We start from the raw sequence: 25,629 nt of genomic DNA on the forward strand, positions 1-25,629 counted from the left end.
GGAGTAAAAGAGGATTCCAGTGGCAACCTGTGAAGCTCTGGGGAACTCCATGCCCAAGAGGGTTAAGTCAGTGCTGGAAAATAATGGTGGCCACACAAAATATTGACACTTTGGGCCCAATTTGGACATTTTGACTCAGGGGTTTTTTTGCCAGCGGTTTAGACATTAATGGCTGTGTGGTGAGATATTTTCATATACATACACACACATAGCTAGTATATAAGATTTTAGATGGGTAACGCATCACTTTTGTTTATTTTTGTTTACAATTAAGCATGTTGCATGAAGCTCCCTCTTCAATATAGTGACAATCTGGGGGAGAAAAATCTGCATCTTTCTTTAATATTATAACAACCGGAAAAAGAGAAGTGGTGTGGCATTTTGGGGGGCTGGGCAGAGATGGCTGTATTAGGACTGTATTCTGTTCAATAAATTGAGATATAGATGCAGAGAATTGTGCTTTAGTCAAATAGGCTGCATGTTGTGTACCTAAAATAGAGCTAGAATCACATGTTAGAGCCAGTTCTTGCTCTGGTGCAAGGGACACATCATTTACTCTGAAGTTGAGTGTTGTGCGGGCTTTCGGCAGAGTGAATGCTCATGTGTGATTTTGCATCAGCCTCACTATAGCTACAAATGAGGGTATTTTCCTGTGGGATACCCACAAAATATAGTGCAAAGTTTTGGTTAAGCGTGTTCATAAGGAGTACACGGTAACCCAGAGTAGACAGTTCTGTAATGAATCCTCGTGGTAAAAAGTAATGAGGAAACACCTGAGTACCTTATAAGGTATCTAAATGGTGTTAAAGAAATTTTGCCAGTTGTGTCAAAAAAAGGTAGAATACTTGTGCGCACACCAAACAAGAGAACTAAAGGAGTATAAGAATAAAGCTTCCAACATAAGGGTGTTCTCACACCAATCAAGAGCAAATAAAACAGTAAACATATGTGGCGCTAATTTAAATAAAGCTAAATTATGTGAAACAATCAACCATACCAACAGTTACAAGACAGAAATTCCAGGTATTAATTGTATCTTAAAATTAATCTTCCACTAATTGTGTAACCAAAGGTTAGAAGTGAACCAGTGTTACATCAAAAAATGAATCCTAGTATACCTACTTCTGGACTGAGTCAAGCCTGAGAAAATAAAGGTAATGAATAACCAACGAAAAAAACTCTCCAATGAAGTGATTAATCCTCAATAAAAGTGAGTTCAGGGGAGCATTTTGATAAAATAATAAATACAAAGTGTAAAAATAACAAATCCACTGGGAAAAAATGATGTGTAAGAAGACGCGCAAATCAGCAAGAAACTGCAACCTCAATTCAACCTTAAACGATGAAAAACATATTTAAAAACTCAATAATCCACAAAGGTGCATGTCACAAAAGTTTGTAAGGAAAAAAAAAAAAAAAAAATTAATAAACGATCAATATATAACTAAAAAACTTACTAAGTGCAAACACACAATCAGTGCAGCAATAACAATGTGTGACAACAAAAAATGTTCAATTCATGTCTAAAAATGTTAATATGTGCAAATAAGCAATCAGTGCAACATCAATTAGCCCTAATAAATAAAAGGTCTTAAATAAATAATTATTGTGTAGCAAGTGCAACACAGCATAACACGTGCAAGATCAATATGCCTATTCCCAATGGTAAAACATTTCCAGACATGCAACACTTCACATAAATGTGTAAAAAAGGAAAAATATGTGAATAAAACAAAGATTGTCCAAAAAGAGTCCCATAAACAGTACAATCCCAATCGTGATGATAAAATTGAAAAGATTGTGCCAGAAAAGATTCCTCCAGGAGTAATCAGTGATGTGTCAAAGGTGTGTAAAGGATGATGGTCCCCCCAGCCTCTCACCTCACGGCTGAACGATTTTTTTTTCCTTACACACTTCGCTTCTCCCTCCAACACCGGTTTAACAAAAAAGCTATTGGTCTATGTGTTCTTTTGTAACAGCCTTTATATTTTCCAGTGTCATTCACAGGTTTCAGGTGCCTTAAGCCACTTTTCCCAGATTTTTTCATACTTAGTGGGACACCCTCTATGTGTGTAGATGAGTTTCTTATAGGGTAATACTGTATTTACTTCTGTAATCCAGTGCGCGAGTTCTGGAGGATCAGGCCTCATCCAAAGCCTAGCTATAACTTTTCTTGCAGAAAAAAGTGTTTCATGAAGAAATACCTTTTGAAATTTGTTAATCTCTGTGTTTGGGAAAATTCCCAGAAGACATATTTTGGGTTGTAATGTGACAGGGGAGCCCATTGTGTCATGTAGGAATCTCACTACCTGGGCCCAGAAAGCCTGAATCCTCCGGCATTGCAATATTAGGTGAAAGAAGGTGCCCACTACCTGATTGCACAGTGTGCATGTGGCAGGTTGGTTTTGTTTATATCTGGAGATTCTATATGGTGTGAGGTAGGATCTGTGCAATATAAAAATCAATCGAGTCAATCGGTCTGACAACTTAGGTGATACTATTTTGCAAGCATCTAGAGCATCACTCCATTCATCATCTTCCATACTACCTATCTCCACCTCTCTTTCCCACCTAGATTTCAGTGCATATGCTATTTTGGTCGCTGATGGTGTTGTCAGCATAAGATAGAATTGGGAGATCAATTTTTTTGGGTCTGGGTATTTCACAGATTCCATGAGAGGATTACGTGCTGAGACAGGATCATCTGATGGAAATTGTGATCGAAAGGCATGGCAGAGTTGTAGGTATCTGAAAAATAAATAGTTTGGAAGCGTAAACTCAGTTTGTAGCCTATCAAAGCTCTTCAACTTTCCGTTACTGACAATGTGGGACAGGTAGAATATCCCCCTTGAGCTCCACACCTCACTGTCTGGGATCAGAGAGAACTCAGACAGGTCCGGATTATGCCATAGAATAGTGAAATCGTGTATTTCTGGTATGCTCAGCTTATCAGAAGCTAGCTTCCAGATCTTCCTGTACTGGTACAAAAGAGATCTACGGTTATCTGTCCTCGCAACCCCCTTCACTCCCCCTGTTATCATCACCATTGAATCCTGGGTCTGCCTAGACCATTCTGGACATAAGAAACTGAGGAATCTCTCCTTATCTACCTTATCAACGTGGAAAATTTGTGCCAATTGCGCTGCCAGATAGTACATGTTGAAATCCGGAAGGGCCGTACCAGCTAGATCAGTGGGGTTCCTCAATTTATGTCAGGACAATTTGTGTCTATTATTGCCCCATATGAATGGTTTTAATATAGCTTCTATCACCTTGAAATGTCTAAGAATTAAATATACTGGAGAATGCCAGACCACGTATAAAATTTTGGGTAAGAGAACCATTTTTGTCAGGTTTATACGACCCATTACTCCCAAAGGAAGGCGAGCCCATATCTGGGTCTTCTGTCTGATCATTTCATATAGTGGGTCTATGTTTAATGGTATATAATCTGCTGGGTCTCTAGTCAGCCGTATCCCCAGGTATTTAATAGTATCTACCCTCTGCAAAGGTAATAAGGCTCTATTCCTAGGTGGCAGGAAACTGTCCAAGGGTAGTATCTGTGATTTGTCCCAATTTATTCGAAGGCCAGAAAACGTACCAAATTTTTTAATTAAGTCTAGAACTAACGGTAGGGCATTGTCTGAGTCATCTAAGTATAATAGTGTGTCATCCGCGTACATACTGATTTTCTCCATCACCTCCCCTCTACCAAGTCCCATAACTCCAGGATGTGCTCGGATAGCTATCGCGAGTGGCTCTGCCGCCAGCGCATAAAGCAGCGGCGACAGAGGACACCCCTGTCTCGTACCCCTGGTCAAGGAAAACCGTCCAGAAGTCCAGCCATTAGCCAGTACTTTCACAACCGGGGCCTGATATAAGAGCTGCACCCACTTTATGAATTTAGGTCCCAGGCCAAAACTACTAAGACAGGACCAAAGGTATCTCCACTCTACTGAGTCAAATGCCTTAGCAGTATCTAAGGCTACTATCACACGTGACCCTGGACAATCGTGAATGGCTTGTAAATTTATGAACAATCTTCTGAGGTTAAAGGAGGTGTTTCTACCTGGCATAAAGCCAGCCTGATCGCTATGCACTAGGGACAAAATAACTTTATTCAGGTGGATGGCAAGCACTTTCGCAAGTATCTTGACATCCACCTGAAGCAGAGAGATGGGTCGATACGACTCCGGGGCGTGTGGGTCCTTGCCCGGTTTGGGGATCACTACTATAGTGGCCTCGCACATCGATGCCGGCACTTCAGAGCTCTCAAAGATGGCATTATATAGTTTAAGCAGTCTGGGAATCAGCAGGTCTGAGTAAGTGGAATAAAATTCCACCGGTAGACCATCGGATCCTGGGGCTTTAGATCTGGGGAATCCTGCTATGGCACTAGATATCTCATCTATTGTGAGTGGGGCTTCTAGTTCCTCCACCTGTTCTGCAGTTAGTTGAGGGATTTGAATTCCCCCTAGGAAGGACTCCATAATGGACGTGTTATCCGTATCTGTGGCCTTGTATAGGTTGTTAAAAAAATCTTTAAACATATCAGACACTTTGCCAGGTTCCGTCTCCAGTACATCATCAGGAGATCGCAGTGAAATCACTACTGGAGGTCTTTCCTCACAATGTATCAGATGCGCCAGAAGCTTCCCAGTTCTCTCCCCATGTTCAAATGAATTCTGCTTATGAAAAAAAATCTTTCTTTTGGACTTCTCATAATGTAGTTGATCAAGGGCTCTCAAGCATAGTTTAAGATCGTTTGCTCTATCAGTGGTGGGATCATTAAGAAACCCTTCCTCAGCATTTCGTACACTTTCCTCTGCCCTATCAATCGACAACTCAGATGTTTTTTTAATTTGGTTAATGCGTCTAGTAAGAGTCATACGGGCGTGTAGTTTGAACATTTCCCACACGGACTGTACTGTGGCCGAGTCATCATTTGTCCTGAAGTATTGCTCCCACTCCATTGGGAGGTCATCGTCCTCCGGGAGCAATGTCAGCCAAAAGGGATTTAATCGCCAAGAGGGAGGCGGACGACCACAGGACAAAGAGAGCGTGACCCAGTAGGGACAATGATCAGACAATGAACGGGGAGAGAAACCTGCGTCTGTAAGTCTGGGAACAAGAGCTCCAGACAGTAGTATGAGATCTATTCGGGACATGGCATGGTGCGATGTGGAGAAGCACGAGTAAGCTCTGGTTGAGGGGTTTCTGACTCTCCATGTGTCAACAAGGTTAAAATTATGCATTAGTCTAGCAAATCTGGTTAAATAAGGGGAAGGCGACAAGGGTGCTGAACTGCTCATTCTATCCATAGCGGGGGTCGAACACATTATTAAAATCCCCCATCCAAATTGCTGGGATCGTAGGATACGTAGCCATATAGTCTAAGCCAGCGGTGAGTACCTCATAACTAAATGGTGGCGGGACGTAAAGTGCTAACAGAATTACCAGGTCCCCATTAATTTTGGCCCTTAGGAATACATATCTTCCAAGTGGGTCAATTTCTGAACCCTGGAGCTCAAAGTGTGTGGTTTTAGTAATTAAGATAGACACACCCCTGGAATGCGTGGTGTGGACTGAGTGGAACGCCCAACCTATCCAAGGTTTTTTAAGTGTTCTATGTGCCATACCCTCTGCATGAGTCTCTACCAATGTCACTATATCTGCTTTTTGTTTTTTAAGCAGTGCAAATACTGCTGACCTCTTAATCGGGTCTCTAATACCACGAACGTTCCACGTGAGCAATTTTAGATTAGGCATCAGGGCCATTTACAAGGCTGTCGAGCTCCAGGATTCAGGAAAACCTGCATAATATACACAGAGACACATAACCTAAAGAAATAAACATTTCCTGGAAATAAATTGTATCTATCATGATGGTGTAGACATGCGTTCAGTACATAGCAATAAAACGTGTTTTTTAACCGTTGAAATTTCCCCTCCCCCCCTCCCCGCCCTGCACAATCCTGAACTGGTGCGGGCATTTATCCCAAACTGCCAACATGGCATAAACAGTATCCAACCTGAGGAAAAAAACCAAATTAGCAAAAACCTACTCATATAGTCAATCACTGTGACTAGTACATACTGAGCAATAGTGCATATACAGGAGTAGGTAAGTATAGCAGTGAACAGTTCGTTCCATCTCAGGTTGTGGGTATTGATGTGTGGGGCGAAACTGCGCTGAATAACAATACACATCTCAGGACTAGGCTCACTTCCATTAGTGAGATTTTCAAAGGATGATCATCCTCCGCCGGTAATGATTGTGGACTGTTCAGTGTCAAACCTACAAGATACGCTGTATAACTTTGAATAGGGTATGTAAACAAACCGTACACTCCCTGAGCACGGTGGGGAACAGGGACCATGTTGATGCAAGTCCTGCATATACTTGGTAAAGCTTATGTTGTAGCTTCTAGCCTGCTGCATCTTTAGAATTAGTAGCAGTTCCGTTCATATCCCTGACAAGCTACTATTCTTTCAACAGGACATATAGCATTTGGGTATAGAAAAAAAAAGGGAAAGAAAAAAAATTAAAATGGAGGGGGTAGCAGTGACAGTGCACTTAATCGCAGTCACGACACACCAGTGTGTTACTGGGGATAAAAGGAGGAGAACAGTCAGAGTCATTGTGTGTCGAGATCAGCTTTGGCAATATCTATACTGAACCAAATATTACTCATTACCCATTCTCCCCGCAAACAATTGGGAGTTTAATAAGAAAGAAACCATGAGGAGCGTCTGGGTTACTTATCTGTGTGCATCTCTTTGCTCCAACCACGCAATGGCCACTTCCGGATCCTCAAAGAAATGAGCGCGGTCCTCTCCTTCAACTCGCAGACATGCTGGGAAGAGCATGGCATACTTTATATTTTTGATTCGGAGACGTCGTTTAGCTTCTGTGAAGGTCCTTCTTCTGCGTTGTACCTCAGCAGAGAAATCCGGAAAAACAGGTATCATTTTGTTTCCAAAGGGAATATTGCCTTTTTCCCTGCTGAGTCGAAGTATGGCGTCGCAATCCCTAAAGTTAAGGAACTTCGCTATGAACGTGCGTGGGGGTGCTCCAGCAGGCGGTGGTTTTCCCGACAAGCGATGCGCGCGTTCAACTACAAATGTGGGGGAGAAAGAATCTCTCCCATAAGTGTCCCGAAGTAGGTTTTCCAGGAATGTGGGGGGGGGTCTTTCCCCTCTGCTCCTTCAGGGAGGCCAACAAATCTTAAATTACAGCGTCTCAGTCTGTTTTCAATCTCATCCTGCTTTTGAAGGAGTTGATTAACCTGACCTTGCAGTTCTGCTGTGGAGTTCTGCAGCGGGGGGAGGGAGTCTTCCACATTGCCCAGCCTGGTCTCTGCCTCTGTCACCCTCTCTCTCAGCTTTTGGAAGTCTTGTCTTACCAGCGAGATGTCTACTTTCACTTCTTCAATCTTTGCTGTGACCGTGGTCTGGCAGGCTGCTACTACTTCCTGGCAAGCTGTGATGGCTTCCAGCACTTTAGCTGTGTCTGTTCCGACGGCCCCCTCCTCCCCCTGTATGGCGGCGCCATCTTCCCCCTGGGCCTCAGCTTCCTGACGGCGGTATTGTCCCAGTTTTGTGACCGCTGAAACGGCTTTTTTTGTCGGCGACATGATCCGGGGGGGTTCCCAGCGCAGCGGGGGTGATTTTCAGGCGATCAACTTGTGAATTAGTCCCAGGATATGCTGAATCGGATATACGGCCGGCGGAGCTCTGTTCCCTAGCGTCCTCTTACATGCCACTCCAGGCCACGCCCCCCTGAGCAGTTGAATTTTAGCGATAAGCTTGAAAAGTTTACACTGAGTACATTGCAAACAAAGCCCCATTTTTTCAGTAATGGTCAAAGATACAGGATGACCCTGTTTTTTCTTTCCACAATAATGGATTGTAAATAGCCCAGGCTTTGCTGATCACAGTGGGCATACCCCTGAAAGAGTCTTCAGGTACTGGGTTCCAAGGTGGTGGACCATGCCCCTGGACCTGTATAGCACCCTGCAACTAATGCAACAAGTTGCACCAAGTGCCAAGGTGACCGCCCATACAGAATCCAGTGCCCGAAGAAACATTACAGTTCCTCTGCACAGCGTGGGGTCCAGGTACGGCTCCCAAGGTTTTGCTGTGCTTGCTGTGGATCTGAATACACTGGTTCTATGCTGGCCTTAAAAGAGGGAAGTGAAGGTCTGACTAAAGAATCAGAAGATAAAATAATAAAGAAAAATAATAAACTAATCAAGCTAATGGTGAATGTCTTCATGAAGGAATAAAGGTCCATCACCTTGAGGCACTCATGGAGTTGTGTAGGGTTACAGGCAAGGCGCCCAGTGTGTTAGCTAAAGCTCTGCCAGTGTCTAATCAATGAAGGTATACGCCTATAACCTGTGGTGTGTTATTATTTTAATTGTGATGTGCAGGACACAGGCAAAATATTCAAATTTTATATTAAATAAGTAGGTAGCCCTCCAGGGCTGGTGCAAGGATTTTTTACACCCTAGGCGAAACCTCATTTTGCCACCGCCTCATTTGGCTCCACCCCTGACTCCACCCCTTTGCCCTGCCCATGTATAACCCACCTTTTTAATGAAGCACCCATCAAATGCAGCCTCACCAGTGCCCATCAATGCAGCCTACCAGCACCCATCAATGCAGCTTCACCAGCACTCGTCAAATGCAGTCTCACTAGCGCCCATCAATGGCAGCCTACCAGCGACCATCAATGCAGCCTACTAATGCCCATCAATGAATGTTTGCTTGCTTACATTCATTCGGGAGTAAGGACACAGACACAGTCTTCCGCTGCTGCTGTGCCTCTGACACTATGTACGTACAGAGCGGCGGCTGCCTGCTGATGCTGAGACTTAGTTGCTTGCTGCAGAGAGAAGAGAGTAGGAACACCAGTGGCTGGGTTCCCTAGGCAATAGTGAGCCCTAGGCGGTTGCCTAGTTTGCTTAGTGGTAACACCAGCCCTGTAGCCCTCGCAAAGTCAGTAGAATCAGCAGTTCACCAGTTTATGAATGGCTTGAATATTGCATGCAGACCCCTAATTTGTGAACTGTAGGATTCTCAGCAAACTGGCCAAATGTATATGTTTGACATATATGAATCAATTTGCTTATCACTCATCCCCACTGGTACAATTTAATTCTCTTGTGAATTCTTCTCTGCTTGCCAGAGTTGCCAGTGAGCCCCTTATGGTTGCACATAGATTAATTTGACATTTAAACTATAAAAGGGTTTCTGGCTTATTAAATCCAAGTAATACAGTGACAGACTATAATTATCTATATAACTTGTATACCATAGATATTGTGGAGATAATGTACCATGAGAATAAAGACTATTCACTTAGCAAAGTGAATGCTTGCATTAAAAGTGAACATTAATTTAGCTTAGTAAATGAGGCAAAATAGCATCTACTTCGATCATCTAATCACATGCAAGAACAAATCCTGCTTTTAATTTCCCTATCACATGACTGGTTATTAAATGTGGACATAGATTCCCCTTATTTAGATTGACTTTGCTAGGTGGACAGCCTTATTAGGTGGACGGTCTTACTTCCCCATATTGCACCACATACCTCCGATCATTTTGGCTGATGAATCCCTCATTCAAACGTTCCACAAAATTTGCTAGCATGGAACTTGCATCATTAGCAAAATCCAAATCACGAATCTCAGATACAGGTACAGAAACAATAGCGAATGCTTCCTTATCTTCTTTTGTGGGACAGGTACCCAGCTAAGCAAAACATAAAAATATTGGTAATGAAAGAATCAGACTGTGCAAAGAACACTAACAACTAGGTAATATGCTCTATAACATCATGTTTGGGATGATTTTAAAACTTTTAAAAGTTAACTGTCAGGGCAAAGTATGATAGCTATCATTATTAGCTTGGGTTTTAAAAGTGTAAATTATTTTATTAAAAAATCATACAAACATACAGTTCATTAATAAAAACATATTTACACAAAAATAAACAACAACTAAACAAAAACAAGCATGCTTACATCAGCAAATAAAGAAAACCGTTTCCTGACAAGATAACATAGAAAGAAACATATTTTAATGACAACTACAAACCCCAAACCTCAACTTAAACACAATCCAAGCTAAGAAACATTTTGAGATCTAATCGCCATCAGGATGCGATTCCAAACCCCCCCATTAACCCCTCCCCCCACATCATTCACCCCAACCTCCACATCATTCACCTTGCATTCTGCACCAGCCACCTTCATGCCTTTCCCACCTCCCCCTCCACCATCATCCAATCCATCCCTCACTCCATCCGCACTTCTGCTACACCGAGAAGGGGTTGGCACCACCATACACCCTGGTCCAGCACCCTCCGCTGCCTTCACTACACTAGGAGAAACAATAGGTGCAGACACAGACTTGACAACCACACTTTCTGACACTGACTGGGGAACCACAGACTGGGGGGACACTGACACCACAGACGGCATCACAGACACGGACTCTGACAGGACAGAGACACTAGGATCCCCTGGTACAACCTCCGCCAACCCAGACTCTTCTCCATCCAGACGGAAAAATTCCTCCACTAGCTCTGGCTTATTGTGCAAAGCTTCAGGGCACCGGCTATAAGGGTGACCAACCTTACCACATAGGTTACATTTAAAGATGGTACAGTCCCTCGCCAGATGCCCCAGTTCCTGACACAAAGAGCACTTCTGTTCTGGACATTTAGAGGAGAAATGTCCCTTGACTCCACATTTACGGCACAGCTTAGGTTGACCAGGGTAGAAGACAGTAATCCTATCTCTACCAATAAATGCAGAGGAGGGCAAATGCTGGACCACATTCCCACGCACACTCAACCTCACTGACACTGACCACCCACCCATCCAGATTCCTCTATCATCCTCAATCTTTTTTAGGGGACACAACGTTTCACCAAACCTCTTTAACCAGACCCATAAATCCTCGGGGGGGGTATAGACTCATTCCTTGTCAGGATAGTCACATTCTTAATTAAGCGCTGACATGAGACAACTTTGGGGACAAGCCCCTTCCAGTCTGGCTGGCCCCCATATACATGCTTAAACCGCTCCCAAAACAGATCCAGCGACTCTGGACGCACAAAGGATAAATCATATTCATAGGAACCAGACGGACTGATAAGAGCATAAATATCCTCTGTCTTAAATCCCATGGCTAGAATCTTATCCACAACCACCCTCCTGATAGTGTGGAATATCTTCTCCCTTCCACCTGAGCTGTACCACATTCCTGCATTTAATGGAAGAAGGTGCATTGGGTGAAAATCGCACAACTGGCTCCCTTCCACCAGCAGCAGCATGACTTTGTCCCGACACAGCCTTAGCATAGTTCATAACTGGGACAGATGACACATTAACTGGCTGCATAGGAACCTCTGAAATCTGGTTTGTCATGCGACATTCCTGCTCTGCGTTTTCAATGTTCATGCGACATTCCTACTCTACACTGTTAATGTCCATGTGGGACTCCTAACAGCCAGCAGAAACTTCTCTGTCTGGATACACGCCATCTCATCCTGCATTCCCATGATCTTCATCTTATGGGTTGGTGCCACTCAAGGGAGATTCCATTTCTATAATGGTCTGCAGCAATCCGCCATTTTCCTCAACCTCCTCCTGAGATGACCCAGGCTGCTGGAGAGAGAGGGGGGCAGATAATGAGACAGGGGTAGTACTGGGGCCACTATGTGAAGCTACTTCCTTACCCCCAATCCATACTGTCGCCATTACTGGTACTGGCACAGGCACTCTCCTTCATCTGTTGGAATCTCTCCTCATTCTCACACTTTTCTCTTAACACACCGGTGCTCTCCTTCAGAGAAGCAACCAACTTCTCCTGCTTTTTTAATGCCTCCTCCAGAGACTTCAGCTTGGAGACTTCCCTCTTACTGTTTCCAGACTTACTTTGCAGAGATTTCTTTTTCCTGAGATCTTCTGTCATGACAGAAAGTTTCTGTTCCTCTTTAGCAATGCGGCGAAGTTTGTTCACCACTTTACCCTGGAGGACTGGTAAGGACTCATCTTGCATAGGGACAGGCCCAGGATCCATTGCAGCTTGAGCACATGGAGTAGGTCTCAGTGCCTCTGGAGAGCATACTTACCAACTGTCCCGAATTTCCCTGGACATTCCCGGGATTTGGACCTTTTTCCCGATTTTAGCATTTCCCGGGAAATGTCCCGGGAAATTCTTTTTTTCCCGATTTTTCGCGACTCCCCACCGCCTCCGCTAGAGGTCCACGGCCGGCGGAGATGCCGCCATTTTACGAAAGAACAAGAGGCGGAGCCGGCCGGGTGGCTAACAATAGAGATTGTCTTTGTAACACAAATCCCACTGTGTGACTTCATCCCGCCCAGCCCCTCTCACCCAGTTTAACCCTGCCTATTCCCACAGCCCCTCCCACCCTGATACACCACACTGCCCCCCCAGCATGCCGTGACCTTTAGGGGGCGGTTCCGGGCAGAGGGGAAGTCTTCAGTGAAGAGGGTAACATGACGTTAATGTAACCCAGAAGCTGACATGGTCTGGGTAAGCCTTCCTGTGTAGCAGTGCTGTGTATGAAGAAGCAGCTTGCGTTCCACGCCTCGGCTGTGAGACGCGTTCAAGTCTGTGGTTATGGTGGGAGAGGAGCATGGAGGAGGCTGGAGAGTGCTGCAAGGGGTTATGGCGGCACTTCTCTTGTCACTTTCCCCATCTTGTGTTATACTACTCCAGGTAACCGGAGCCCTGGGGACACCTGATGTAAGGAGGGGCCCTGGGGACACCTGATGTAAGGAGGGGCTCCGCTGGGGACACCTGATGTAAGGAGGGCACCGCTGGGGACATCAGCTGTAAGGAGGGCTCCGCTGGGGACACCAGATGTAAGGAGGGGCTCCGCTGGGGACATCAGATGTAAGGAGGGCTCCGCTGGGGACACCAGATGTAAGGAGGGGCTCCGCTGGGGACAACAGATGTAAGGAGGGCTCTGCTAGGGACACCTGATGTAAGGAGCGGCTCCGCTGGGGACACCAGATGTAAGTAAGGGCTCCGCTGGGGACACCAGATGTAAGGAGGGGCTCCGCTGGGGACACCAGATGTAAGTAAGGGCTCAGCTGGGGACACCAGATGTAAGGAGGGGCTCCGGTGGGGACACCAGATGTAAGGAGTGGCTCCGCTGGGGACACCAGATGTAAGGAGGAGCTCCGCTGGGGACACCTGATGCAAGGACGGACTCTGCTGGGGGCACCTGATGCAAGGACGGACTCTGCTGGTGACAAGCGATGTGGCAGGTGACACACTCAGGGATCCCACTGATTCGGCATTATGTTGAGTTGAATGATTTCATTCTAGATTACAATGTAATAATAGAAATAATGCACTTCAATCATCCTGACACTATAACAACCATGTTGCCGGGATGATTGAAGTGCTAACACCAGGTGTTTGGAGTATCTTTATCTGCTGATTGTTGAACTTTCTATACACATATTTCTATTGTTGTGTAGGAACTGGGGCTGCTTTCCCTCTATTCCTCTCCCCCACTTTCCCTCTCCATCCCTCATTCATCTCAGACTCTAACCACACCCCTTTGAGCCATGTCCATTTAAGCTATGCCCACTATTTAGCGTAAACCACCCCCATTTTCCGCCGCAGCACGCTTAACATTTTTCTTTTCCCTGTGCCACGCCTACAAATGCATGTCCCGCCCCCTAATTATAATAAGACTCCGCCTACAGCCAAAAAAGTGTCCCGAAAATTTTTTGTCACAATGTTGGTAACTATGGGAGAGCCTCCACCTGCGTCTTCCTCAATATGGTCCATGCTTGCCTGGGAAAAGCCTGCATAAGAGGCCCCAGCTTTGCTGCTTCTCTCAGCTGAGATCACAAAAGTGAAAAGTGTAAAGTCCTGGGGTGTCATCTTTTTCTTATATCAGAGCCTGGTGAGTCACTAAACTGGGGTAAGTAGATACTACATACTTTATGGTGGGTTGGTGAAGTAAAGTGTAGTGAAGTAAGAATAAGGATGATAGACCCTCACTTGCACCCTTAACCACTTGGGCACCAGTCTTTAATACCCCTTCCTTACAAAACATAATTAGGTTTCCAGTGCTGTTTTACTGGAAACAACATAAACACAGAGCCAGGAAAATACAGCGTAAGCATGTTACACATCTTTCTTGTCCAGACCATATTTCAGTCTCAGCTCTGTGACAGTTTGACTGACAATTACTCAGTCATGCAACACTGCACCCAAATTAATTTATCATTTTTTGAGACGGATTTATTTTGGTGTTATTTAAAAAATACAGTGTTTTGTTACTTGGATAAAAGACCAACCAAAGGATAAAAAGACCAAGACAAGACCAAAGGATAAAAGACCAACAAGTTTTAAAAAACCTTTCCCTTAATTTCTGCTAAAATAAAAATGCCAGGACAGTGCGAAAACCACCAAAGTGCCCCTTTTCTGGAAAGTAGACATCCTAAGGTGATCTTATTTGTCACAAATTTTCTGAAACATTCTGGTTCCATGGGGGTAAAATGTGGAGCTTGGCAATGGTGCACTGGACACAGCACATACAGGTCCCAATAGAGAGGAGAAAAAAATGTGTTAATGTACAGGTCACATACAGTGTGAGCAGGGAGATGAGGGGGTTAATGTAGAGGTCACATATAAAGGGAGAATGGAGATGAAGGGGGCTTAATATACAGATGTGTAGGATAAGGTAGATATGATTACCTGAAGGTACGGATCCACTCAGATTGGCTTTGTACATAGTGCCTGTGAACATATCTGAGTGTCTGAGGATGCCTTGGTTTACTGGCATTAAAGAGGAACTGCAGTCTGCTCACATAATTTGTAAAAAGCTGCTGCCTGTTCACTGTCTGGATTTACACAGACACACACCTCCAGCTCTGCAGCTCTCATTGGCCCTCTTGTGACTCATCCCTTCCTGGCAAACTCTCACAAGAGTAAGAGAGGAAGATGTGCATGATGTCCTAAGCCTAGGATTTTTACCAGACAAGAAACAGGAAGTGGGCTGTATAAGGTATTTACTGGCAGAAAAAAAAATGTTTTACTATCCAAAGTTAAAACAATAAGGTCAGAAGATTTAATACATGGAAAGTTTAAAGCAGACCTTCAGTTATTTTTTCAAGTGGTTTTAAACTCAAATAAAGATTACTGCCAGCCCCTCTGTTCTACTAAGCCATACTAGACTGTGTACATGTTTGTATAAAATTGTGCCTGTAAATACCTTTTTTTCGGTTTGTCACCTGACCTCCGGCTGCTCTCCTCCCCCCAACTAAGTGCTACAGCGGGAGGGGCAGCGATCCCCCTCTGACGTCAGCTGGGAGGTCACGTGACCACTGTGCTGTCTGCTCAGCCCCTCCCGCTGTAGCCCTTAGATCGGGGGCGGAGAGCGGCTGGAGGTCACGTGACTGGCGAGAAACTAACTGAAAGAAGGTATTTACAGGCATAATTTATGCAAACATGTACACCGAGTAGTATGTTTGCATAAGTAGTAGAGCAGAGGGCCTGGCAGTAATCTTTAACTTTACTGCCAGCTACTAATAGTGGCAGGAGGGGAGGGGCGGGGAAGAGTTAAGCTCACGCACACAGGAGCTGACAGGCAGGGAGGGAAGGGGAGAGGGGGAGAGAGAAGAGCAGCAGGATGACGGAGCACAGAACCTGACCAGAATAACATGGATCAGCAGCCATGATTACTGTGGTCAGCACACTAAGGGGGACACAGGAATAGGCAGAATCAACCAGGTGTTTTACAAATAGAAAGGGGCAAATTAGATAGCACAAGCACTGTGCCGTTTAACCTGCTATAAGGGAACAGGATCTCTTTTTAATTTATTTTTAGGGTTACAACCTCTTTAATGAGCGGAACGGCTGCCTGACAGTGTGTAATCCGGTGGGTTTTTTTTATCAACAGCCCTGGGTAAATAACTGCCCACCACTTCCCTGTTTTTAAATGTACAGCGGAACAAAGGTGACTAACAGGTGATTAACAGGTCAGCAGCCCTCATATTTCTTTCCAGACAGAAATAACCAAAATCCAAAATAACTGCAAAGAATTAATTTAATTACCATGAGACGTATTGGTCGTTCTTCGTCAACATCTATGGGGACATTGGTGCTCTGAATCCAAGTGTTGGTGCACAGATGCCTTAATCTCACAAATGAGTTCCTAAAAAATTATTCAGACAGTTAAACTCACTCTAGAAACAGAATAATAATTGAATTTAAAAGAAAAAGATCTGTCTAATCATTTTCTATCACTCAGCATGCACATGCATATAATATGACTGACTAAATTTAGCCATATGTGGTTTTGCTGGCTGAATCAAAAAAACTGAACTGATTCCCCCATCCGCACATTTAAGGTTCATGAAGGAATCCTCCCCGCTGTATTTGTAGTCTAAGGCTGGGTTCACACCAGTGCCAATTGGATGCGGGTTTCCCGGCATCCAATTTGCATGACAGGGGAGTGTGACTGGCTCTCAATGGAGCTGGTTCACACAGCTCCGGAGCGGCCGTGGTCCACATTGGAAAAGGGTCCTGTGCATCTTTGGCTCCGTTTTAGGTCCGAATTCAGGCAAAAATTCGGACCTGATTTTCACATGAATCGGTGTACAGGGACATACTGGACCCCCTGCTGTGACCCACAGCCACATCAGTGTGAACCCACCCTAATAGTGAGACTCCCCTGCCATCGAAATATACTGATCAGCCCTCAGCCAATTGGCAGCATGTGCTGATCAAAGCAGAATTTTTCATCAAGCCGGTTCATGAGAACTCAATTGATAGATGGATGTCTTGTGAACTAGAATGACCATAGATGGATTGAAATTCAGAAGTTCAGCAGGAACCAGATGAATTTAGGTGCATGTATGGCCAGCTTTACTTACTGCTAGAGGATATTTACTCCTCTACTAATTGAAGATTCACTTGTCGAATCATATGACTCCTGTTTGTTTTCTTTAATTTGCACATAATTTATTTTTTAAAGGAAACACAGCTATTATTTATTGAATGAAGAATTTCAACTCCTCTAGTAAATCAACCTCAATAAATGCATCCCATAAAAGAGAATACATAGTGACATTGCACTTGCATTTCCTACCCATCTCATTTTTCGTAGTAGGATCAAAAATAATGCTTAGGATACAAATTAAAAATATTTTGTTAACCTATAGGCATAGGATCATCAGCAATATTGATTGTGTACCCACCAAACAATAAAATTTTACATATGCAAACAAGCTTCAGAAGTTTTTCTGTACACTGGATAAAAGTGGCTATAGGAAGAGCTGAACACATAGCTTCAAATAATATAAATGCTGTTCAGAATTAATTTTCTGAAATGTTCTGAAACTATATTAGAACAGAAAGAACAGCTTAAACAAAAGTTGGTTCAAGAAATCTGACAAAAATACAACTACTAAGGCCGCGTACTCTTTCAGGGCGCTTTGCAGGCGCTATTTTTAGCGCTGTAGCGCCTGCAAACGCCCCAGTGTGAAAGGGGTCTTAAGGTTTTGTTGATTTGAGCTGTCTTATCTTAATAATGTGGAACTTCACCTTTAAAGCTGAACTCCTGGCACAAACATTTTTTTTTAATACACTATATTGTCAAAAGTATTGTGACACCTGCCTTTACACACACACGTGAACTTTAATGGCATCCCAGTCTTAGTCTGTATGGTTAAATATTGAGCTGGCCCACCCTTTGCAGCTATACCAGATTTAACGCTTCTGGGAAGGCTGTCCACAAGGTTTTGGAGTGTGTCTATGGGAGTGTTTGACCATTCTTCCAGGAACACATTTGTGAGGTCAGGCACTGATGTTGGATGAGAAGGCCTGGCTTGCAGTCTCTGCCCTAATTCACCCCAAAGGTGTTCTATTGGGTTGAGGTGCAGGCCAGTAAAGTTCCTCCACCCCAAAACAATGTCTTTATGGACCTTGTTTTGTTCACTGGTCCAAATCATTTGGTGGAGGAAGGATTATGGTGTGGGGTTGTTTTTCAGGGGTTGGGCTTGGCCCCTTAGTTCCAGTGAATGTATTCTGAAGCCTTAAGATTTCCCAAGACATTTTGGACAATTTAATGCTCCAAACTTTGTGGGAATAGTTTGGGGATGGCCCCTTCCCTTTCTAACACAATTGCATATCAGTGCACAAAGCAAGGTCCATAAAGACAAGGATGAGCGAGTTTGGGGTGGAGGAACTTGACCGGCCTGCATAGAGTCCTAACCTCAACCTGATAGAACATCTTTGGGATGAAATATAGCGGAGACTGCGAGCCAGGCATTCTCGACCAACATCAATGCCTGACAACTCAATATTGAACCCTGCAAACTAAGACTGGGATGCCATTAAAGTTCATGTGAGTGTAAGGGCAGGCATCCCAATACTTTTGACAATATAGTGTATATTCCTCAACAGCCACCACAGTGATAAACCCACTTTACATGCACCAAATGCCTTTGCAAACTCAGTTATTACTATATAAAAGTAGCAACATGTACAAATACATTTTATATTTAAATTTGAACTCCAGGATAAGAGTGACTGAGAAGCAGGGAGGTACAGGGGACCTTGAGACAGCAGGTCTGGCTTGTCTGGAACAAGCTAGGAGTTGTCTTCCAAAAGTTTGAGTGTGTCTGCATACCAGGTTCCTCTGAGGTGAGTTTCTTTTCTTCCTCTATTTTATGGAGCAGCCAAGGAAGAAACCACACTGGAGAAAAGGCAAATATTAGCCTGAAAGGAGTCTAGGGAGTTACCAGTGCTGGAAGATCCTTAGTCCTGGCCACAAACAGGGGTAACTTGTTGAACCTAGAGGCTAGGATGTCCACATCTGGAGTCACCCATTTCTTACATAGGAGAATGATGATGCTAAGAGGAATGGACTATTTTCCATGGTTCAGGTGGTGACGACTGGGGAAATCTGCCTTCCAATTGTCCAGCCCCAGAATGTAAACAGCAAAGATTGCTGGGCAAAGCTTTTCCGCCAAGGAGATGATCAGACTTCCTTCCTTCAAGGCTGCCTGACACTTGGATCACCTCTACTGATTGATTTAGGTCACTACTGCACTACAGTAGCACTGTCTGATTGCACCCTAATTGGGTGTCTCTGGAAAAGGGGGTTACAGTAGTACAGAACCTGGCATATATTGTTAGAGTGAAAAAAGGGCTTTCCCATTTCCAGTGATGGACTGGCAATCCACCAAACTAGGGAGTTGCTTGCTTGACTAGAAAGAACTATAATGCCGCGTACACACGACCGGTTTTGCCATCGGAATAAACTCTGAAGGTTTCTCCAACGGAACTCCGATGGAATTCCATTCGAGCAGTATTGCCTACACACGGTCAAACCAAGTCCGACCAAAGTCCAACCATCAAGAACGCAGTGACGTACAACACTTACGACGGGACTAGAAAAAGGAAGTTCAATAGCCAGTAGCCAATAGTTTCCGTATCGTACTTGCTTCAGAGCATGCGTAATTTTTGGTCTGTCGGAACAGCATACAGACGATCGGTTTCCCAATAGGAATTGGTTCCGTCTAAAATATTTAGAACATGTTCCATTTCTAGGTCCGTCTGAATTTTCATGTGAGCCACCCAGAATTACAGTGGATTTATTCTTTCAAAGCAAATACACTCTCACACACTGCTACTGACTAGCAACACAGCGTTTTTACTCTCATTTTCCTCATTTTCTTTCAGCCCACTCAGCTAATGTCACCCCAACGCTGACAGAGGGGGGTGGGGAAGTCAAACAAGGATGCTGTGCAAGTGCCCATTGTCCTTATCAATAAATGACATCAGCAGTTGTTAGGACACTGGTGGCTGGCCTGCACAGTACCCAAGGTTGTAATATTGCACAATGAAACCCTGTGGCTTTGTGTAACAAAAAAGCAGGCTTGATCCAACTGCTGGCTTGTACACTATTTTGGGGCAATTTTTAGGCATTTTGTCAAGGCACCCCAGAAGAATCCAGAAGGCACCCTGGTTGAAAAAGGCTGGCCTACATAAACTATAATCTGGATGCCTTGGGTTCTTAAGAGGGCAAGTAGGGGGTGCAAGCATCTTTGTGAATACTCTGGGTGCTGAGGATAGGCCAAAGATGGCACTGTGACTAATGGGAAACACTGAAAGTGCTGAAGTGGGTAAATAGGAATATGGAGGTGGCATCTCGAATGTCTACTGATGCCAAGTAAGGAATAAAAAATACCCCCAGCAATGTAAATGGGACTTTAAAGGCAACTGAGTAGTTTAAAGTTTGCCTTTAAAGTGCCATTTACATTGCTGGGGGTATTTTTTATTCCTTATACTCAGGGATGGTGGCAACGTCTATGATCCAAATGGATGGTCCCTTTCTTCTTTAGTACTGATGCCAAGTATGCCCCTTGTCACAGAGAGGCAATACCTGACCTTGTGGATTCCATGCATAACTTGAACACAAAAGTACTTTGGTCTAGGATGAATATGTCCGTAGGGTTTTGGTACTGTGAACATATTTAGATAGAAGTCTTTGAGCTTGTCCTTTAGAGGAACAGGAACAACCACTCCCTGGGACAAGAGATGGTCCAGAGCAGTTTAAATCTGACCGTCTTTGAGCTGATTTTGCTTAGTTTAAGAGAAGATAATGATGAGAAGGTGGAGTTTGAAACTCTGTTATGTACCTCTTTGAAACCTTAAAACCACCAGCTGAACCCATAGGCCTGGGGCAACTGTGGCCCAGAGGAATGCAAATTGTAACAGACACCCTCCCCTCACTCCTAGGAGTGAGGGCACACCTTCATTGTGGAGAAGGCATTGTGGCAGACTTGGTGGGCTTTGTGTTCCAAGTCTTGCAGTGAAAGGAATTGTTGGATTTTGTCTTTGAAGCTGAAGTCTGAGGAGAACGATGTGGTGCTCTGCATTTTAAAGAGTGGGGTTCTGAAGCATTCGGATGTGGGGAGAAGGACTTTTCTTCCTGTGACATCCTTTATGAACTTGTCAAGTGTCTCAAAAAGAGAGATCTTTCTTCAAAGGGCACATGAGTGAGGCATCTTTTACAGGCAGCTTTAGCTGATTCTGCACATGTGAGCAGACAATAAAGCCATTCTAGAAATTTGTATCATGACTTGTTATTTGGCATTAATACAGAAAAGTAGAGCATAAGACTATGTTTGTAACTGTTCTGCCAGAGTTCGGTTCTGAAAGACAGGATCCTGTTTAGTGTTCATGTCCAATTAGCTGTGGTTTGACAAACAGAAATCGCAGCAATAGCTGGTTGCAGGCCTGGACCTGCAAGAATAAAGAGAATCTATAATAGCTTCTCAATCTTTCTCTCTGCAGAAACCTTAAAGTGGTTGTAAACCTCTGATTGTGGCTTTTCCCTAAAGGTAAGCCTAGAATAAGGCTTACCTATAGGTAGTGGAAATATCTCTTAAATGTGCACCGTTTAGGAGATATTTGCTGTACACTGCGCCGATGATGTAATCGGTTCATGCGCTGTGAAGAAGCTGCCTTCCGTGCCGTTTCTTCACTCACAAGTGCCGTGACTGACGTCTCCCGCGCGCATGCATGGGAGTGACGTCACGCGACTTCGGCCAGTCACACAGCCGGAGTCCGTGGCCCCAGAAGGAAGAGGGGTGAAGATGGATGCGGCCACCAGCGGGGACAGCTCGGGCTTCGTTTGCAGGTAAGTGGCACATAATGGGCTAGAATGCGATGTATACTAGCCCATTATGCTTTTACTTTGCAGGGGAACAAAGAGCAAGTAAAAGCCATAAGGGTTTACTTCCACTTTAAAGGAAGGAAAATCTCCTATAGGTACAAACAACTGGCAACCACCCCAACCTATAACTGGCCTATGCAGCAAGGAGCACATGTAAGGGACGACGCATGTCAGAAAATAACAAACAAACCAGTCAGCCTGCAACAAACCAGAGACTCTCAGAATTATAGTTAGGACTGCATTACACCGGGGTGCCATGACATGGCCACTGCAGCTTACGCATGTATTTGCAAATGTGTGCAAACTAAACCCCTTGTTTTTAGTGTGAACTGTTAGACAGGGTCAATTCAGTTTGTTCCAGGCTGGCTGGTAAGTGAGCTGGGAATTTTTGTTTGTTGTCTTTTGACATTTCCATAGGCACAGTAAAATGTCTGTTTAAGACTGAGATAGCAGGGGATACCACTGGATGAGTTCACTTTTAATGAATGTTTCCACTGGATATAGCTTGGCAATAACTCTTGGAGGGGTGAAAACCTTTTCAGGAGAAATCCAATCATTATAAATTGCCTGTTCTATTTGTTCATGAATGAGAACTTTTTTTTTAGACTTACAGGTCTCCTAATACCTAGAGGGGCCAGTAAGACTAAGAAGAACCAAGTGTGTCTATACTGTACAGAGACTTTTGCACACAACAGAACTGAGCATACCTACACTCTACTACACTATAGTAGAAGACAGTGAAGAGCTGATTGAAGAATGTCTAAGTAAATAAGAACTAGGTTTATCACCTAAAGCAGGGGTCCCCAACCCCCAGGCCATGGATCGGTAACGGTCCGTGCCCTGTTTGCAGCCGGGCCGCAAAGGCTGCACCGAAAGGGGTGTGGTGGGCATGTGCCGGTTTCCCCACTCTTGAATGCGGGATGCTCCGGATGCCCTACTACTGGGGAGAGGCTGCAGGAGGAGGGATAAATGTAAGTGTTTTCACTGCAGAAAATCTTTACAAATTGGCTTTAAAGTGATAAGCTTCATCTGGTGTATGTGCTAGCAGGCTCCAGTGGGAAGCTGCATCTAGTAGCAGGATAATGACAAGCAACGATGTTGGCAAGTGACACGCTGCATCTGGTGGCAGGCGACAGTGGCAAGTGACAAGCTGTATCTGGTGGCAGGTGACAGTGGCAAGTGACACAATGCATCTGGTGGCAGGTGACAGTGGCAAGTGACACGCCGCATCGGGTGGCAGGTAACGGTGGTAAGTGACACGATGCATCTGGTAGCAGGCGATGGTGGCAAGTGACATGTTGCATCTGGTGGCAGGCGACAGTGGCAAGTGACAAGCTGCATCTGGCTGGAGGCAACGGTGGCAAGTGATACACTCAGGGTTCCCACTGATTCTGCATTATTTTATATTACAATGTAATAATAGAAATATTGTGCTTCAATCATCCTGACACCAATCAACCATGAAGTGCTACAACCAGCCATTGACCCGACAAATCACCCACGCCGTCCCCCTCTCCCTCACACCACCCCCTCCCCCCCGGTCCGTGGCACAATTTTCATCCACGAAACCAGTCCCCAGTACCAAAAAGGTTGGGGACTGCTGACCTACAGGACACTAACAAAAACTGAGTGCTCACAGAGTCAGGTAGGATTATAAGTGTACGCCAAAGGGGTAACAAGTCCAAAAGCTTTGCCAGTGTCCAGTCACCTGAAGGTGAAGTGGACTATAACCCAGAGTCTATGAATACCCAGCCTGTGCCCTGTACTGTACTATTAAAATATATAAAATTCTGCAGTAATTCGAATTATAAAATATTGCTAAAAAGGATTAATGGGCCAGCGGAAAGCATTGTGAGAAGTTTCACATTGCATATCTCACATATAAACAATTTTTTCTGCCATTATTCATGATCTGTACCTGGGAACATATGAATCTGTTTTCTGCAGAGTGGTAGGATCCAGTTCAAAAAGAGATGCTATGTCATTCCCATGTGGTACAGCTACAAGGCGATACTTGATCTTCTCCCCTGCGTTTCTACGGTTAGGGCGTGTGTTTGCTACCTGAGAGAAGATCGGTGGTCAATGAAGAGGTGGGAGATGCTGAAAATTAAGAAAGGAAGGCAGAAACAAGAAGAGAAGAAGAAATGTGAGAAACGTATGGTGATAGTAGAAGGACACTGGGGCTAGTTCATAAAACAGGGTTGTTGTTCATAACCAATCTTTTTTGAGCTTTTGCACATGAGTGCCATATCAGGAAACTGTGAGCCATGTGTTCCTACACTACTGGCTGCAGAAAAACAGTTTTCACTGAATGGGTCATTGGCACATACTCAGCAAAAATCTGGGTTCTTACTGTGTTAAATTAAATGTCATGTTGATGCCAGAGTCATTTCAACAGCTCCTCCAGGTGGACCCTCAGAGCCTGACATTGCCAGTCTTGTATCATTCTGGATGAACACTAGTGCTCGTGTGTATAGGCCCACAAGCTTTCATGCTCTACCCTTCAGTAGAAAAGGTTAAACAGGGACCCTTTTAGGCTGCTATGGACAGTTATAAATGAACTTCACTGTCTGAATATTAAAAGGATACAAAGAGAAGTGTGGGAAGCGTTCTTGGACAGGGAGAAGTAAAAAGACAAATGAAAAAGCAAAAAAGCACAGCAGAGACAATACAAATATGAATTGAGTGTACTAAATACTAAACAATGTCACGGTTAGAAAATAGAAATCACAACCTAGAGCAGAAAGAACGAAAAAAAAACTAAAAAAAAAACTAATTTGAGAGGAACAAAGGGCAATTTACTGAACGCACCAGTTCTCTAGGCACACAGCGATTTTGCAATCCCATTTGTTTTACAAAGCAGGCACAATTTTAGAGTGTGCACTGTGGTAAAATTAGCACTAAGCAAATAGACAGAAGCACTGGGTATGAACTAGAGAAATTTAATTAACCATCATCTGGGAGCTGAGCTAGATTTGTAATTTTAGAACTGTAGGCTTTGTTCATTTGCGGCTATTAGGCCAATCTAGCAAGTGACTATTTCAATTCTCTATACATTGTCCCAATTCTTTTTACATAAAGTTAATCTTCATGCCATTTTTATTCTGCATGTCATACAGATTCATAAGCATGCTTTAACATATTTTGGTTGTTTGAGCGCTCAAGGCAGGTTCTGTCACACTCTGGCATGTGTAATGCAGTGCAAAGAACATTGATAAGGTGCAAAGGGCTGTCATCCAAATCAGCCAATCAGATTTCACCTTTCATTAGTTCAAAACATTTGTGATTGTTGGTTACTGTGTTTTGACCACTACTCTTTGCCATAAGACAAAACATTGTGAATTTACCATGACATGTACATTCAACCTCTTAGCACACATTTTATAAACATACATTTACATAAACTTACTGCGTAGGATGCTCCAGATTTAGACTCGGGGGCATCTCCTTTGTAAGTTGGATTTTCCTGCAATATTCAAAGTACAATATAAAACATCCTAACCAAGGATTAAATAAATACATATATTACCAGTGTACTAAAATCTTTACAATTCAAAGCTCAGTTATAGACAGACTTTTTTTTTCAAAGTTTGCACTTTTTTTTAAATTATACACAAAGGAGATTTTCACTACAGTCTTTATACACGCCCACATGTGTGATGTCAATATCATGTGACCTGGCTAGCTCTGATCAACAAGTAAATGTTCTCTCCAGCATAAAAGACACAACTGAGCATGTGGAGGTCGGCTACTCTGCCTGTGTTAGCTGGCCTTCCACAGATAGACAGTGCAGGAGGGGGAGGATCTGTGCATGCAGGATAAAAACAACCTTTTTACACAATGTAGAGGATTAACCCCTTAAGTTCCACAGTGAG

The 25,629-nt window shown here is 44.0% G+C and overlaps 1 protein-coding gene across 3 annotated transcripts in view; it reads right to left on the reverse strand.

The window, feature by feature from the left end:
* The window catches only part of ITPR3 (inositol 1,4,5-trisphosphate receptor type 3), a 475,039-nt gene that overhangs the window by 333,463 nt on the left and 115,947 nt on the right, over positions 1-25,629 (reverse strand). For all 3 annotated transcript variants that reach the window (XM_073616048.1, XM_073616047.1, XM_073616046.1), the window contains exons 10-13: positions 25,164-25,220; positions 23,673-23,815; positions 16,123-16,222; positions 9,602-9,762 (exon numbers count right to left, since the gene is read on the reverse strand). In XM_073616048.1, coding sequence (XP_073472149.1) covers positions 9,602-9,762; positions 16,123-16,222; positions 23,673-23,815; positions 25,164-25,220 — 461 coding nt within the window. The remainder of the gene's footprint in view (positions 1-9,601; positions 9,763-16,122; positions 16,223-23,672; positions 23,816-25,163; positions 25,221-25,629) is intronic.

This window comes from Aquarana catesbeiana, linkage group LG02 (assembly GCF_042186555.1).
Source record: "Aquarana catesbeiana isolate 2022-GZ linkage group LG02, ASM4218655v1, whole genome shotgun sequence".
NCBI lineage: Eukaryota > Metazoa > Chordata > Amphibia > Anura > Ranidae > Aquarana > Aquarana catesbeiana.